This window comes from Ambystoma mexicanum, chromosome 10, assembly GCF_040938575.1.
Source record: "Ambystoma mexicanum isolate Mex_15411 chromosome 10, UKY_AmexF1_1, whole genome shotgun sequence".
NCBI lineage: Eukaryota > Metazoa > Chordata > Amphibia > Caudata > Ambystomatidae > Ambystoma > Ambystoma mexicanum.
This window is the reverse complement of record NC_090932.1, coordinates 1,452,716,170-1,452,732,749: the sequence shown is the minus strand read 5'-3', so window position 1 is coordinate 1,452,732,749 and position 16,580 is coordinate 1,452,716,170. Positions and strand designations below refer to the sequence as shown.

General features: G+C 49.8%; 1 protein-coding gene across 3 annotated transcripts in view; it reads left to right on the top strand.

Moving 5' to 3' along the window:
* The window catches only part of ACAD10 (acyl-CoA dehydrogenase family member 10), a 2,051,508-nt gene that overhangs the window by 504,841 nt on the left and 1,530,087 nt on the right, over positions 1–16,580 (top strand). For all 3 annotated transcript variants that reach the window (XM_069619514.1, XM_069619513.1, XM_069619515.1), the window contains one exon: positions 2,665–2,806. In XM_069619514.1, coding sequence (XP_069475615.1) covers positions 2,665–2,806 — 142 coding nt within the window. The remainder of the gene's footprint in view (positions 1–2,664; positions 2,807–16,580) is intronic.

Sequence of the window (16,580 nt, the reverse complement as noted above, 5' to 3'; positions counted from 1 at the left end):
CCAGGCCCTCTCTGAAGTGGAACATTGGTACTCTCAGATTGAGCATGAGGCACTAGCAGTCGTCTGGATCTGCAAACACTGTACATATACCTGGTTGACTGGGTACAATCTCCTCAGGGAAATGGGTTGTCTTTACAGCTTTCTCTGAGTGTACATTTTGACCTCTGGCTCCTTGTGAACCTCAAAGTCATCATCAACAGTCTTACAGGACCTGTTTATTGTGGGGTTCTGTTGAAACACAGTATTGGCTTTGGGAGTCCCTCCTCAAGATAGAGCTTCGGATGTAGTCCATATCTGCAGTCGTTTCCACAGAAGGTCACCATATTTGCATAGTGGTTGCAGACACTAATTGGTCTGAAGTCCTTGAGGGTTTTGGCAGTACAGTAACTTTCACCTGTCTCAATATGCAGAAAACCTTGCTTTTTCTCTGAGCTTTCTGGTCCTAAGTCACAGACTTCAATCAACGACGATTCACATCCCTCCAGAAATCTGCCTCATCTTCTGTGGCTGGATCAGACAAACAATTAAATGGAGTGGGTCCCCTTCCTAGAAGTCTCTCAGATGGTGACCATCACTTTAGATTCCTCAGTGCTAGGTTGGGAAGTCACCCTGGAAGATCTCCAAGTCCAAAAAATGTGGTCCTCCCAAGATCGCCAGGATCCCATCAGTGTTCTGCAATCACGGGTTATCTTCCTAATGCTGAAGGCTTTTTCTTCCCAACATCAAAGGTACAACATGGTGATGTAGAGCCTCACAGACATCATCACTACCTTATTCAAGTTAAGCAAATAAGATGAGACCAATTCACCCACTGTTGTTCTTCTCGTTGTGGAAATGCTGGAACAGGCACTGGGTCACTGCATCTGTCTGCGGGCCCTCAATCTCCCAAGCTCCTCGAACATTGAGGCATACTTTTTGAGCCACCCATCTTCTTTGAATAATGAATGGAAGCTTCATTGAAAGTTCTGTCCGGCTTGATTTGCTTCTGTGGGCGCCCCTAAATTGATCTTTTTACACCACTCTCCTCGACTCTCCCTTGGCATCATTGCATTGGGTGTCTGTGGGATGCCCTGAACATTTTATGGGAGTGGATGATGTCTTACACCTTGGTAAATTGCATGAAGAGGGGGGCAGACACTTCTACTATTTAAGGAGACCACAACTTGCACGTTCATCCTAATAGCGCACTGGTGGCTGCTCAGGTTCTGGTTCTCTGTCCTAATGACCCGAGTCAGTCTTCCTCCTCAAACGAGGGGCTGCATTCTTCACCTCTCCCCTTAATCAATGTCTTAAGTAGCCTGGTTCCTGAGCAGTGAACTTTAGGACATGTGGGCTTCTCGAAGTCAATATGAAGGTATTTCAGACTGCAAGAAAAGAGCTTACTTGCTCTCAATGCAGAAGGAAATGGATCAGATTGTGTTAATGTTACCTCTATAGGGACTCAAACCCATTGCTTTGCTCTTCAAATGATGTCTTATCTGCATTACTAAGCTTGCCTCCTTGGTTCTTCAAATTGGCATGTGTCACATATTTAGCGGCAACAGGCACTTACCAGAATTTGCAAGCTTCCTATTTTTCCCTCTCCAATCCACTAGTGAAATGCCATTCTGATGGCTTATTTCCCCCGAGGAAACCTGAAAACCCACTGTGGGATCATAACATGGTCCTCGTGGCATAAACCTTTTGAGCCCATAACTATGATAAATATTAAACTGGTTTCATAAAACGGTTTACTGTCTCACATAAGGACAAAGTAGATCTCCAAACATACCCTTCCATTGCCACCAACATGGAGTCTGTGTTCCACATATAGCAAGCCATTTCTCTGCCTGCTTTTTTTACCCAGCCTTCCTCAGAAGCTGAAATAATGCATTGCTTGGGAAATCACAGGGTCTTTGAATTCTACCTTGATATAACAAAGAATTTAGCATCACAAGTAGACTTTGCAACAAAGGGCTTGCTGGCCTCAAAGGTTTGTCTCATGAATTGTGGAAAGTTATTCAGTTCAAAAGCTAGCCCCTCTGAAGGGTCTCCATGCCCATGCGGTATACGGTAAGGCACCCTTGCTGGCCTTCCAGCTATATATCCCTTGGGATTTTATTGTCAAAGCAGTCACTTGGCTTTCTGTAATCATTGCTAAATGGATGGCAGTTCGAGTGCTGATGCCCAGTTAATTCAGGCTTTGTTGAAGAATATTTTCCAAGTTAGTCTTGGTTTGATCCTATCAAAGCCATTTAGTTAATTTGAATCTCCAATAAATATGATGGATAGGGCGTAGGAGTAAGAAACCGGTATTCACCATAGTGACTACTGTATTCCTAGTCCATAGTCTCCTTTAGTTCATATGCCCACCTGCGTTCCCCTCTAAAACATAGCCGTTAGTCAGGTACATCCTAGATGCATTGATTAAAAATTGAAGGGTAAAGCTGAGAACAATGCCTGGAGAGGCAGGGTTGTAGCTGCACATGCACGTGACTATGTACAATGAAAGAACACTACATTTTAGGTTTTACAAACCAGCACTTCGATTCCATTCCCATAGGATATCATATCACGTATTGAGGGTAGGGGATATAGACTTGAGGGTACAGTTGTCACTAGGGTGAGTATGTTTTTCATTATGCATGATCATTCTAATTACCTTATATTTGAAAAATACTTTAGGTCCCTTTGCACTGCGACAGTTCAGTCACGGACAGTCCAACCCAACTTACTACATCGGGTATGGGGATCGTCAACTAGTCCTGAGGAAAAAACCACCTGGAAACCTTCTGCCTTCTGCTCATGCTGTGGAGCGTGAATACAGGTGGGTTGGATTTTATTTTGGTACGGTTTTCACTTTTACAAGTCTCATGTTTCTAGCTTAGTTTAGGGCTTTGTTTCATCAATTTAAACTTGTTGAATAGAGCTCATTATGCCAGATGTGGTGTGCCATTAATAAGGTCTCCTTGCAGTGATTTCAACATTGTAGGGACTGTATTGCTCGCCAAGAGTGCACGGACAATTATTTATCACCAGTACATTTGCAGAGGAAAGAAAATACTTTGAACGCAGGTAGATGGAGCAATAACTCACAACCAGATACGCAGTTAGCAGAATAATGAGCACTTATACGGCTATTTATTCATAGCTAAGAAGCAAGAAGTGATAAAACAGAAATAAATCACAGAGAAGATAGAGAATTCAAAAGAAAATACATGACCATGGGCGTAACTGAATCCATCATCTTGCCAGAAGCGGCTGGAAGACCCCGGTAGCAGCCAGGCAGAGAGCACAACAGCCCACAGGAAGGTCGGAACAAGGCATCCCCCCTCCGACTGAGGTCTTTGTGGGTTTTTTTTTTCCACCTGACCTTTCCAGAGCTTCCCATATATACATGCCCTACTCAAAAAGGGGTGGCAATTTCTCGAACCTTCTGGCATTAGCACTTGCGCATTGCTGAGTGACCGTCGGTTGCCGGTCGGATCAATCGACATTAACCCCCAAGGAGCAAAGCTTCCCTCTTCTAAAACACCACGGAAAACAATTCCATAACTCATAGCAAGACATAACAAAACCAGCTTTCCCAGCACAATGTCCTTGACTGAAGTCTGCATACCAGGCTCAGCAACGAATAACATTAAAAGCATGTCTTTTAGCAAAGCAAGTGCAAATGTAGTTTTCAATGAGGCATGGAATAAATATCCATTATAGCCCCCAGAATGCACTGCGCATCAGCGCTATGTTTTAGCTCAAGCATAACAAGGGGCCCTGTGCCCCTCTCCTCTTTTGCAGCATCTTCCCCACTACCATATATGTCTTCTGAACCTTACAGCCCCAATGCTATTTCCACCTCAAAACATGGCTCATAGGTATTGCAACTCCACTGACAATGCCAACCCTTTGGTAGTTTTACCCCACATCTCGTACATGGCAAGTGTGACTTATTCAGATCTTATGCTTATTCTGGCCATCCCAGGTGTGCATGGTTAGTGCTTCTAATATGCATTTTTGCAGAATGGCCCATTTTCGTTAAGGCACTTTCTGAACCTTCCTTCCCTATCCACGTTGTTTTCAATCCCACAAGCTCCCTGCCCTCCAAGCTGTTCTGGCTTTTCTCTTCGATTATACTTGTTCCTCTTCCTCACCTTTATGCCCACCTCCTTTTCCCTACTTGCCTGGACATTTCCCTCTGTCTACCACTGAGCCTGTTCAATACAAGCCAGTGTCAAAAGGGTCAGTTATTACTGTGACAGGGTCAAGGTTTTGATCCTGTGAAAGGGGAGGGGGAGGGAGAGGGAGGTGGTCTGTACGCCCCTGAGTTTACATTGTGTATGAATGCTGGTACCACTGTTCTTAACCAATGTCTGCCAACCTCTCTTCTGGCCAGAGTTTTTTTTAATGTTGCAGGACAACAACTCCCAGAATGCACCTGGGAGCAACCAAGGAAAACACTGGACTGGGCCAGGAGAACGGAATCAAGAACAGATAGGAAATGGACTGAGAACTTCCTTGCCAAACAGAAATGATGCACAGAACAACCGACCTGCCAACCCCAAATGGGTCACAGGCGAATGGGGGCAACAAAACGAACTTGGAGTGAGAAGAGACTCACTGGACCGGGAGAGCCATGGAATTCCTCCCCAAACTGAATTTGACACCAAACTCGCCAGCACAGAAGTACCATAACAAGAAATTGTAGACCCACAGCAAGCAGATAGACGGTCAGAAAATGCAAACAACACAGTGCTGGAAAAGTGGGGGGGGGGGTTAAAACTCTTTTCTGCCCTGGGGAAAAGAGACATATTGGTTCACAGCCAGTTGAACGCTTGCGCCAATAGAGGAGGGGAGTGGTTGTTGAAGGCAGGAAACACACATTATATAAGGGGAGAGAATGAAAGACAGGGTGCGGGTTGTATGGGTGAGGAAAGGTCATGTAAACATTGACCTAGAGACATGTGAAGGGAGTGTAACAGGTGGAAAAGGAGGTAGTGGAGGCTTTCGAGTATAGAGATTAAAGTTGATGTGTTTGTAGTAATCTATGCCTGTCACCACTGTTAGCTTGTACCAAGTCAAATATTCTGTAACAGCGCCACGATGCCCACGGGCCGTTGGGCACTTAACAAATCCAAATAAATAAATTGTTACCCGTTATATGTAGTGTATTGTGGGGGCTGTGAAAGGGTAGTGACGGAGAGAGAGGAGGGAAGTTTTGGGAATTAGTGATAGTGTATGGTAGGAGGGTTGAGAGAGTATAAGGTGGTATTGGGAGTAGCAGTGAGCGTGGAATGAAGCAGGAAGTGTGTGTAATTGGAAGAGATGGGTTGAACGAGTGCAGTAAGATTAGGGGATGGGCGTAGATGCGGGAATCAGTGGGGAAAAGGGTGCCTAGAGAGGTGAGGCGAAGAGTGTGTAGAGGGGTGATGGGAAGGGTGTTTAGAAAGGTGTGGAGAGAAGTGTGTACAGAGGTGAGGAGAGACGTGTTTAAAGGGGTGAGGAGAGAGCGCAGACAGAGTGACAGAAGGGTAGAGCGCGAGAGGAGAGGAAGAAGACTAAAGGGTGTGAGAGAAGGCAGAGATGGAAGTGGGGCCATTGAGAGTAGAGAAGATGGTAAGATGATCTCGCGAGGATAGCTCTGGAGCTTCGTTCTCGCCTTGGAAGCAAGACGACAGAGAGCAACAAAGGTTTAATCCCCCCGCTTAGAAACCTCTGGGTATTAAGCGTGTTATAAATAACCAATCATATCATATAAGGCGGAAAGAGTAGTGGAAAGTGGAGAGAGGGGAGCGCATGTTTGTGAGAGAACATTCTAGGGTGTTTGTTACTGGCAAAAGAGAATTTTCATTCCTGTTGTGCCAAACTCTGGGAGTGTAAGGTTAGGGACCTTGTTGAAGAACCCGGAGCATTATCTATCTGGATCCTCAAGGGGAGATAGATGACATTTTTTGCCTTTAGGTTCTCACCACTAGCTAGTATTCAACAGTAGGTGTTACTGATAGCTAGCTGGGAATTCTGGGTGTTAGGGACGCCTGGGCTAGGGTGGGGGAAGCCCAAGGAGTTGAGAGAGGGAAGCCCATTAAAACATTCTCCTGCACCCTGTCCAGAATATAAACCGTGATTTTTACTATTCTGAAAATTAACACCCTTGAACCATCTACCAGTTTCTGTTATATGACTTTGCTGCCAAAATTAGCAATTCTGCGGGCCAGCAAAATGATAGTTTGCAATTTTCAGGATTCACATGGCTAGTTTCAGCTTTTGCTGTCTACAGGGGCATGCAAACCCTAGATTGAATTTGCTGTATCTACTAAGCAGCCTCTTGTAAAGCACAGAGCACACTATTAAAAGGAGAGTCATAGAGTTAACTCCCCATGCTCATCTCTACAACCCCTCTGTGAAAGGACTGTGAATCCCCCGAAAATATAGAAAAACAAATTAAGGTATGGCATAATTGTTCTAATTTCAGTACAGCCGAAAATGGCAAACTACTACACCAAACTATTCCATTATAGCGAACAGGGGGAGTAGGGGTTACGGGGGTGTCCTTTGCTCCCTTGCTTGCTATAATGAGATGGGGGTTGCGGGGGAGTCCCCTGCTTTCAAACAGGCAGGGAGAAAAATAAACATAAACAAAAAATAAATAAAAAAGGACCCTGCAGCGCCAGTTCCCGTCCATTTAAGCGAAGGGAACTGGCATCGCAGGGAGACTGGTGAGTCAGCGGCACACAAGGAAGTGTGCCACCAAAAGGTAAGTATTGGGGGACTAACATCAATCAGCCAATACATTATTGCACCATACGTATGAATTCACTTCAGTTTTTGCAGCACAGACTTTTCTCGCTCAGTATTTTCACGTACATCCAAAGGACTGTAGTGAGGATGTGCTACAATAGGTGGCAGGCCATTGAGACCTTGGGAGGAGCCTGTGGCCCCTAAAACAGACTGTAAGCCGAAGAGATAATACATAGCAGCCTTGATAGGAAATTGTGATTTTGACGTTGGTTTTCAGAGAAACACCCACCCTCGCAGAAGCAATTTAGAGGTGCAGCACTGTCTCCTCCTGATAGCAGCACGGATTGTCAGTTAGGGAGTCCGTTTAAATACTGACAAGGAAGCTCCCCCTTGAGTGACTACACTGACCTCATCCTGTAGTGTGAGTGGGGAAGGGATACTTCAAACAATATCCTGTCTGCTCCCGAGATAGTGGAACACAAGACCCATGTCAAATGTGTGTGAGAGACTGAGTCTCTAAGAGGTATTTCGGCTCCTCAGGCACAGTCGCATGTTATGGATGACAGAATTAATCTCTATATAGTGTACATAAATGCTCATCAATATGTGTTGTGCCAACAGCTCGACAGAACAGATATTGCACACCTCTATCACAGATGGCCCCCAGAACACAACTACTCTCGGAGACAGTGCAATTTTTTTAATTGAAATTATTCAAAAGGGGCTCAGTAAGGGCCATCCCTCTCTCGCCTGCCTTGGGTGGTTTCCTCCCTAGCCCAAGCGTGCGTTAAACCCCAGTATGGTCGCTGGAGCTCAGTAATCCCTTCTGTTCAATATCTGACTGGCTGGTCATGATGCTGTGAGGTCAAATACTGTTTCTCTCTCTTGCTTTGGGAACCATTTAGGTGAATCCTAACCTAAGGGCCATTGCGGCGGGGCATCATGCCTGTTTTTGGCTGTGCAGGACAAGGGTCACTGTCTACCCGTCCTGTATGGATGTCGTGGCCACAACATCTGATGTATGGCGCTTGGACATGCAGCCAATCCCTGCGTGACCAGGAACCAAAGTGTCTCAACGCTCCGTTTTCATTGCTGAGCGGACGCTACCAGTACTTCTCCCCGTAAGTGCCAGCTGATAAAATTCCTTTCCCCTGTCCGTCCTAATTCTCAACCTTCCCTGGTCCTGGACCTTCCTCCTGGCTTTCCCCTCCGCCTTAGCTTTCACTGTCACCTTGGTGGTCCTAAGTTACATTCATCTACAGGAATTTTTCCAGCGGCTTCCATCCCTGCCCTGGATCCTTACTTATTTCAGTGCCTTGCCTCACCACTACGGGGGACTTTAAGAAGACCTAGAGTAGGCACAATTAACATGAATCCCTACATTTATGTGCTAGGACCTTGTATTAATTGGACAACTACAGTCAACAGCGCCTGATTTTTCCTCCATACATTGTCGATTCCTCCTGGAAGTTTCACTTTTTTCATGGTGTTTCCATTGCACCCCTGAAACAACGTAGAGTACCAGAGGGACAGGCCTCACCTAGACAAGTCTACCTGATGTAAAATTGAGCAAGGAAAGCTGGTGGGTGACACTAGGTCCCACGCTACATTTACAAGAAAAGGTGCAAAACAATCACCACATCTCAATTGGTCCTTTCCATGCATGCTTTTGTAGTCCTTGTACTCCTACATCCAGTCCCCTTTACTCCATACTGTAGAGGCGTCCCTTGCTAGGGATGGGAAATAGAACCTTTTTCACCATAAAAAAATCCTCGAGGGGATTGGGTCCTCCGACGTATTCCATATCTATGACAGTAATCACCACAGCGGTGCTGCGAGCTGACATCACCGGATGTTATAAGTAGGACGCACAACGCCCGTAGCCTCAGTTCGGTTTTTTCCACAAACCTGTTCGCTTCGGAGATCTTGGCGCGCCTCGGTTCCACTGAATCCTGTTCTTTCGGTTCTTAGAACCTGTTTCTTCCTTGCGATATTGTATGTCGTCTTCGGCTTCTTCCACCCTGCGGTCCGGTTTTAAGACGTGTCGGGTGTGCGGGTCCAAGTTGTCGCTGACGGACACGCACAACGCTTGCCTCTGGTGCCTCGGGGAGGACCACGATACGGATGATTGTGTCGACTGCCAATCGCTCACATTGAAGGCCTTGCGGGAGCGTAAAAAGAAGCTGTCAGTCGGTAAGATGGCCAAGCCCCGGAAGTCACGTTCCACTGGTCCTTCGACGGATGATTCGAGTGGCGACTCTCTGTATCGTCGTCGTGAGTCCGGGGGTTCTCGGTCTTGGAGTCGGTCCCGCCATTCCTCTGCCTCTTCGAGGCACTAAAGGAAGCGCCATCACAGGTCACCTTCCCTGTCCTCATTCGAGGACTCCGCCCATCGGCTGGTTTCTTGTCCCAACAAGCATTTCACTCCTGAGGAATAGGATTTCTTCCGAAAGGAGATGTTGGCGATTTTCCAATCGCAGGGCTCTGGTCCGTCTGCACTGTCGAAAGACGCTGGCCGTGACCATTCTAGAGATGCTGCTCGAGCGGTCGTCGCGACCACCGGGCGCCTTCGAGGTCCCGGTCGGACAAGGATGGTCGCTCTAGACATGCCCGATTCAGGTCCCGTTCCTCGACCCCCTCGAGACCGCGAGAACCTGTGAAGTCTTCGAAGAAGACATCGACGCCTGCGGCTCCAAGGTCGTCGACGGACTCTCTCGAGCCTCTGCCTCCGAGGAATTTGTCGACGCCATCGGCACCCAGGCTTTCGAGAGACACGGTTGGGGCTCTGCCCTCGAGGCCTGTGTCGACGCTGTCGAAGTTGTCGGCACCGCGCTCGATGCGATTCCATCGACGCCTTTCGAGGCGGCTTTGTCGGAGGTTCCCCATGGCACGGAGGAACCCCCCAGAAAAGCTCTGGCCAAGGCTAAACATGTCGTTACTTTTTCTGTACCCTCCTTCCAGCCTCTGGATTATATTTCTGAGGTGAAGGAGGGGTCTGAGGAAGGTGAGGTTCCTGCAGAGGTTCCTGATGGCCTCCTTTCTGGTCATAGCCAACTTGAGGACCTGCATCAGTCGTTGCACGACGGCAGTGGTCTAGACACCTCTCCAGAGGTGGAGTTTTGTAGGCCTGAGCCTGGCACGCATGCCGGCACCTGATGTCGAGGGTCACGGATTACCTGGGGTGGTCTGCCCCCCCCTGGGGATTTTCAGCAGGATGACCTGACTGATATCCTCGACCAAGGTCCACCAACTGACCCGGTGCTGCCATTCAATATGGCCTTGCAGAGAAGTGTGGCTGCGGCTTGGACTTCTCCGGAGAGTCTCCCGGCAGTGAGCAAGTCCTTGCTGAAGAAATATCGCCCAGCCAGTGGCGACCCCTGCTTCTTGACCACGCACCCTACTCTGGAGAGTTTGGTGGTGCAGGCGGCTACGGCCCCCACAAGCAGGCGTCGTACCCTACCATCCCTCCTGATAGGGACAACAAACATTTTGACGGCTGGGCGAAGGTGTTTTCTTCTGGGGGTATGGCGCTTCAGGCTGCCAACTCCGTTTGTGCCTTGTCTCGTTTCACGCACACACTGTGGAACTGTATCTCCTTAGCGGCTGATCATATTCCCGAAGGGGAGGAACGGGATGGTTTTCTTGCTATCGTGCAGGATGGCAAGGATACCATGTGTGAATCCGTTCAGTCGGGTCTGGACATGGTTGATTGCGCCAGCCGGTCCATGGCGGCGAGCACCGTAATACGCAGGTTTGTGTGGTTGCGGAAGTCGGGGTTTGCTCCTGATGTGCAAGCCCGGCTCCTCAACATGCCCTTTGATGGTGAACATCTTTTTGGCAGCAAGGCTGACAAGAGCCTTGAGAGGTTGCAGACCTCCAAAGCTGCAGCGAAGTCATTGAGCGCTGCTGTTTGCCAACCTATGCCTTTTCGTCCTAGGGGACAGCAATGGAGGGCAGGTTCTTTTCGATATTACTCATCCTTTAGTAAATCGAGAGGAGCTGCAAGTCAAAGGGGCCACCGTAGAAGTGCCAGAGGTGGAAAACCGGGTACTCGAGGTACCAAGGCTGCTCGGGCAGTTGCCTCTTTGCCCTCAGGCACTGCCGCTTCAGCTCAGTCATGAGTCCCATGGTTCGCCAGTTGGGGGAAGGCAGGCGCAGCATCTTGTAGAGTTGCAAGCCATTACTTCAGATGCGTGGGTTCTGGAGATCATAGCCCATGGCTACTGTCTTGCTTTCCGGCAGAGGCCTCACGACAATCCACCAGGGAATCTCTCTTTGAAGAGTCCGGATCCGCTCCTTGCCCAGGAAGTAAAATTCCTGCTGGAGAAAGGCGCCATAGAGCTGGTGCCTGAAGCGAAGAGGAACAAGGGATGGTATTCCCCTTATTTTTTGATTTCAAAGAAAGACGGGGGATTGAGACCCATCATGAACTTGCGCGGTTTGATCAATCTCCTCAGGAAGGACAAGTTCAAGATGTTTACTCTTTCTCAAGTCCTCCAGGCCCTTCAACTTCAGCACTGGTTGGTGTCTCTAGACCTCAAGGACGCTTATTTTCATGTGCCGATCCATCCCAAGCACAAGAAGTACCTGAGGTTCGCGGTTGGCGACTCACACTTTCAGTTTCGGGTCCTGCCGTTCAGATTGACCTCCGCCGCAAGGGTCTTCACCAAACTCATGGTGGTGTTGGCAGCGTATCTCAGGAAAGGGAGGATTCCCGTCTACCCTTACCTGGATGATCTGTTGATCAGGGCGCGCTCTCCCGAGCAAGTCCTGGATCATATGTCCGTCACCTGCCACTCCCTTCACAAGCTGGGCTTCTCCCTCAACTTAAAGAAGTCCCTCTTGACGCCAACTCAGCGGCTCCAGTACATCGGAGCAGTGCTCGACATGTCCCTGGGGCAGTGTTTTCCTCCCCAGGTGAAGGCTCATCACATTCGGCAGATGGTGCACGAGTTTCAACATGCCCAGCGTCTCCCAGCGTTCGAGTTCTTGAGGTTGCTCAGCCTCATGGCATCCTGCATTCTTCTGGTGCCAGAGGCCAGGTTGCGGATGAGATCTCTGCAATGGGCTCTCAAGATGCAGTGGTCAGTCCTCCGGCAGGATGTCGGACCCCTGTTCAGGTGCTGCCCTCTGTCGCCCAGGACCTTCTGTCATGGGCCGTCGACGGCAATCTGATGAGGGGGGCTCCATTTTGGCTAACCTGGCCGGAGGTGACGATCGTGACGGATGCATCCCTCACGGGATGGGGAGCTCATGCCAACGAGTTGACTGTCAGCGGTCGTTGGTCTCCGTCGGAGTCCAGACTCCATATCAATCTGTTGAAGCTGAGGGCCGTCTGGCTTGCCCTGAAGGCTTCTCTGCCGACTGTGTGAGGAAAGAATGGCCTGATTCTGACAGACAACACAGTGGCTATGCACTACCTCAACAAAAAGGGGGGGCAGGGTCACTTCCTCTGTGCAGGGAGGCGATGCAGCTCCGGTTCTGGGCCATCCAGCAGGAAATTTCGATCTCAGCAGTTCATCTGGCCAGAGAAGAAAGCGAGACGGCGGACGCTCTGAGCAGGCAGAGCATGATCTCTCACGAGTGGGAGTTAGTTCAGGGGATTCTCCTGGAGATCTTCGCCCTTTGGGGGACCCCTGAAGTGGATCTCTTCGCCTCCAGTCTCAACCGGAAGTGCGAAAGGTTCTGCTCGCAGGAATTTCCTCCAAGAGGAGCCTTGGGAGACGCGTTCGGGAGGGAGTGGTCCTTCTCACTGCTGTACGCGTTTCTTCCTGTCCCCATCATCATACCCCAAGTGCTGCGGAGGTTATGGAGGTTTGGTTCCCAGATGATCCTCATTGCTCCGGCATGGGTCTGGAGGACGTGGTACCCGGACCTTCTCGACTTGTCCATCTGCCCTCCACGCCGTCTTCCCTACCGAGACGATCTGCTCTCACAGGAGGGGGGTCAGGTTCTCCATCCAGAGGTCAGATCCCTCAACCTTCACGCTTGGCTTCTGAAAGGTTGAGGTACAAGGATTGGGACCTCCCTGAAGACGTGATGGAAGTGTTGCTTTCGGCCAGATGGCCAGCAACAAAGTCCCTGTACCGTTGCCGATGGAGAAAGTTCTGCAACTGGTGCAGGGTTAAGAATGTGGATCCCTTTCCATGTGACATTCCTGTGATTCTGTCTTTTTTGCTTTCGTTAACCCACAGGGGCCTGCAAGTGGGTACTGTTAAAGGTTACATGGCGACTCTGTCTATATTTAAGCGCTCGTCTGAGAGGAGTGTTCTTCTTTCAAAATTCCTTTAATTTCTCAGTTTCTCAAAGGACTCACTCCTGGTTGGGATTTGAACCTTGTTCTGAAATTCCTTATGGGTGCTCCGTTTCAGCCCTTACATTCTTGTCCTTTGAGGCTGTTAACCCTTAAAACTGTGTTTTTGGTTGCGGTCACTTCCGCTCGCAGAGTGAGTGAGTTGCAGGCACTTTCAGTTAAACCACCCTTCACTGTGTTTTATAAGGACGGGGTTGTCCTTAGAGTTCGTCCTTCCTTTCTTCCGAAGGTGTTGTCGGAATTTAATTTGAGCCAGGTTATTCTTCTGGCATTTTATCCTCCTCCACATTCTGGTAAGGAAGAGGAGAGGCTCCATAGGGTGGATCCTAGGAGAGCTTTAAGTTTCTACATTTATCGCATGTCCCGGGTCAGAGTGGATGATCAGCTCTTTATTGGTTACGCGGAAAGGCGTTTGGGACAAGCTGTGACTAAGCAGACTTTGTCTAGATGGATTATCTTGGCAATTTCTGAATGTTACCGCTTGGCGGGTAAGGACCCTCCGGTAGGCTTACAGGCCCATTCTACTAGGGGTATGGCTGCCTCTACTTCCCTGCAGAGGGGTGTTCCTAATCATAACATCTGTGATGCAGCCACTTGGGCTTTGGTCCATACTTTTGTACGTCACTACTCCCTCGATTCTGTCCATGGGCAGGATCTGGCCTTTGGCAAGGCGGTCCTTTATTCTGCAATTTGATTGGGCATTCTAAATTTCTATATTCTAAATTATTTTCCGTCCTCCATACGTTGGTACTGCTTTGGGAGTCTGTCATAGATATGGAATACGTCGGAGGATCCAATCCCCTCGAAGAACAAGTTACTCTCTTACCTGGTAACGTTCTTTCGATGGGATGGTCCGACGACGTATTCCATATTGCTCCCTCCCTACCTGCCCCGCTACAGAATTTCTTATGCGATTGCAGCGTACGTTTCCGCAAGGCTTTCTGTGGTCATATTGGCAGTGGTTTGGTGCCACACGTTCTGGGGGAAAAAACTACAACTGAGGCTACGGGCGTCGTGCGTCCTACTTATAACATCTGGTGACGTTGGCTCGACTGAGGCCCTCGAGGAAAGCGTATCGACATCATCGACGCAGGACGCAGACGCCGAAAGATTTTCCGAAGCAGCACAGCTGTGGTGATTACTGTCATAGATATGGAATACGTCGTCGGACCATCCCATCGAAGGAACGTTACCAGGTAAGAGAGTAACTTGTTCATCTTCCCCTTTTAATTTAGATGAGTGCAGGGCCGCGGCCTTGGGAGCACCTTCCGCCGCCATTGCCAGCCGGTAATCGAGCTCCTCTTCGAAGAGGAAGTCATCTACTCTGGCTTAACTATATGAGAAATCCGAGAAGCTGCAGACGCAGGAGAAGGCCGAACAGCCCAAGCAGGCTCAACCCGCACAGGCTAAGACCTCGTTGGCTAACGCCACGACAGGTAAGGGCGCTGATCCTGCGAGGGTAGCCCCAAAAGCTCAAAAGTTATCCCTACCCCCTGGGCGCGACACCTCTGCAGTGACTTTGGCAAAGTCTGCAGGCACGCCAGAAGGGAGGAAACTGGTTCAAGGCCCTGGGGGTAATGGGGGGGCAACAAGCTCCCGAAACGGCCCTCCCAGGCTGTTGCCCAAGCCATGGTGGTCTCGTCCACGAATGAAGAAAGCCAGGAGTCCTTACACACGGTCCAAAAGGACATTGAAGATGGCGACGAAGGCGCAGAGCCTAGTTTTCATGTTCTGCCATCTTAGCCGATGGACATTTCCTTGGATATTCTGTCGACTCTACACACCTTAGTGTCAGAGATCCAGGTGAGGATGCCTCTGGCTCCAGTACCTGTGGTGCCCAAAGTCACTAATCAGCCGCCAGCGAAGAAGAGGAAGCGTCACCCGATGCCCCCATTTCAACCTCTGCCACCACGTCGAGTCCCTTCTCCCCAGCAGACCCTGACACAGGTACAAGGACGGATACGGCCACGACGATGGCTGACGAGGATATCGTCGCGGCGGATGGTGAATCTCCACATTTGGATGGTCCACATAGGGTGTCCCCACCGGATGAGGTGGGATCGTTCTGCTCCATGATCTCCAGAGCCTCCAAGCTATTCCATCTGGCGCCCGAGGAAACCAAGGAGGAGGGCTGCTTATACCAGAGGCACGAGACCAAGAGAAAGATGATCATGGAGGTGCCCCTTCTGAACGATATTTGGGATGCGGGCCTGGACCTCATGAAGTACCCTTGCACGGCTCCAGCCAAACAGGATATGCCAGAGAAGAAATATAGGGCGCCGGACTACGCGCCCAAGTGCCTGAGGTCTCGGCCATCGCCGGATTCGGTGGTGTCGGCGGCTGCAAGGAAACAGCCGATCAACCTGTCCTCGTCGTCTTCGGTCCCTCCGGCCAGCGTGGGGAAAAGGATGGACGCCATGGGAAAGAAGGTGATTTACACTGCCGCATCCACTATCGTGGCAGCCAATGCACTGGCGAACCTGGCCAGGTATGACAGGGAGTTGTGGTACAAGCTGGGGCCGATCTTGGAGTTCTTCCTGACGATAAGAAGATGGAGACTATCGCTCTCTTCCAGGAAGGGCAAGTGGCATCTGATCACGCCATCACAGTAGCATTGGACGTCGCCGACACAGGGTTCCGACTCCAAGTTTGGATGAAAGCCACAAATTTCCATCAGGAGGTCCAGCTGGACATGCCCTTTGACGGAGAGAATCTGTTTGGGAAGGTTGCCGATGAATCCCTCTAGGCCATCAAAGTGGCTACAGAGACGGCCCGTTCCCTGGGCACTCTCCAGCAGCACTGCTCTTCTTTTCACTCCTCCAGCTGAAAGTCGTGCAGGTCTTCCAAAGGTTTCTCATTATTGTACTGACAGCCTACCAGATCAACAACCCAGGAAGCCTACAGAGGACGTTCCCAGGCCTACGCTAGTGGAGGACAGCGTTGCCGTCTCCCGCAGGGCAGGACGCCGGCCCCGAAGCAAGCCTGAACCGTTTGGCACCTTGGGCCCCCACTCGTGTACCCCAGTGGGAGGCCGGCTGATGACGTTCGTCAGCGAGTGAAGAAAGATCACCACAGACAGATGGCGTCTGGACGCTCTCACACAAGGACACACCCTGGAGTTTCAACGCAGGTATCCGCGGATCCCTCCAGTTCCCTGAAGAGGTATGGGCCATGCTGTGAAAAGGGGCGATAGCCAGTTCCCCAATGGCTCTGGGTGTCTGGAGTCTATTCCAGATACTTTCTGGTCTGAAAGAAGACAGGGGGCTGGAGGCCCATCCTAGACCTACAGCGTCTGAACAAATAACTAAAATCCCAAAAGTTCAGGATGGTCGCGTTGCAACACATGCTCGGTCAACTGTAAAGAGGAGACTTCTTGATGTTGAACCTGGGGGACGCCTACTTCCACGTCCCCATTCACAAGAAACCTTGAAAGTTTCTACCTTTCGTGGTGTAGGGTCAGCACTACCAGTTCAAGGCCCTCCCTTTCAGCTTGTAGTCGGCCCCAAAGTGTTCATGAAATGCCTGGCACCGGTGGCAGCCCATCTACGTCTACAAG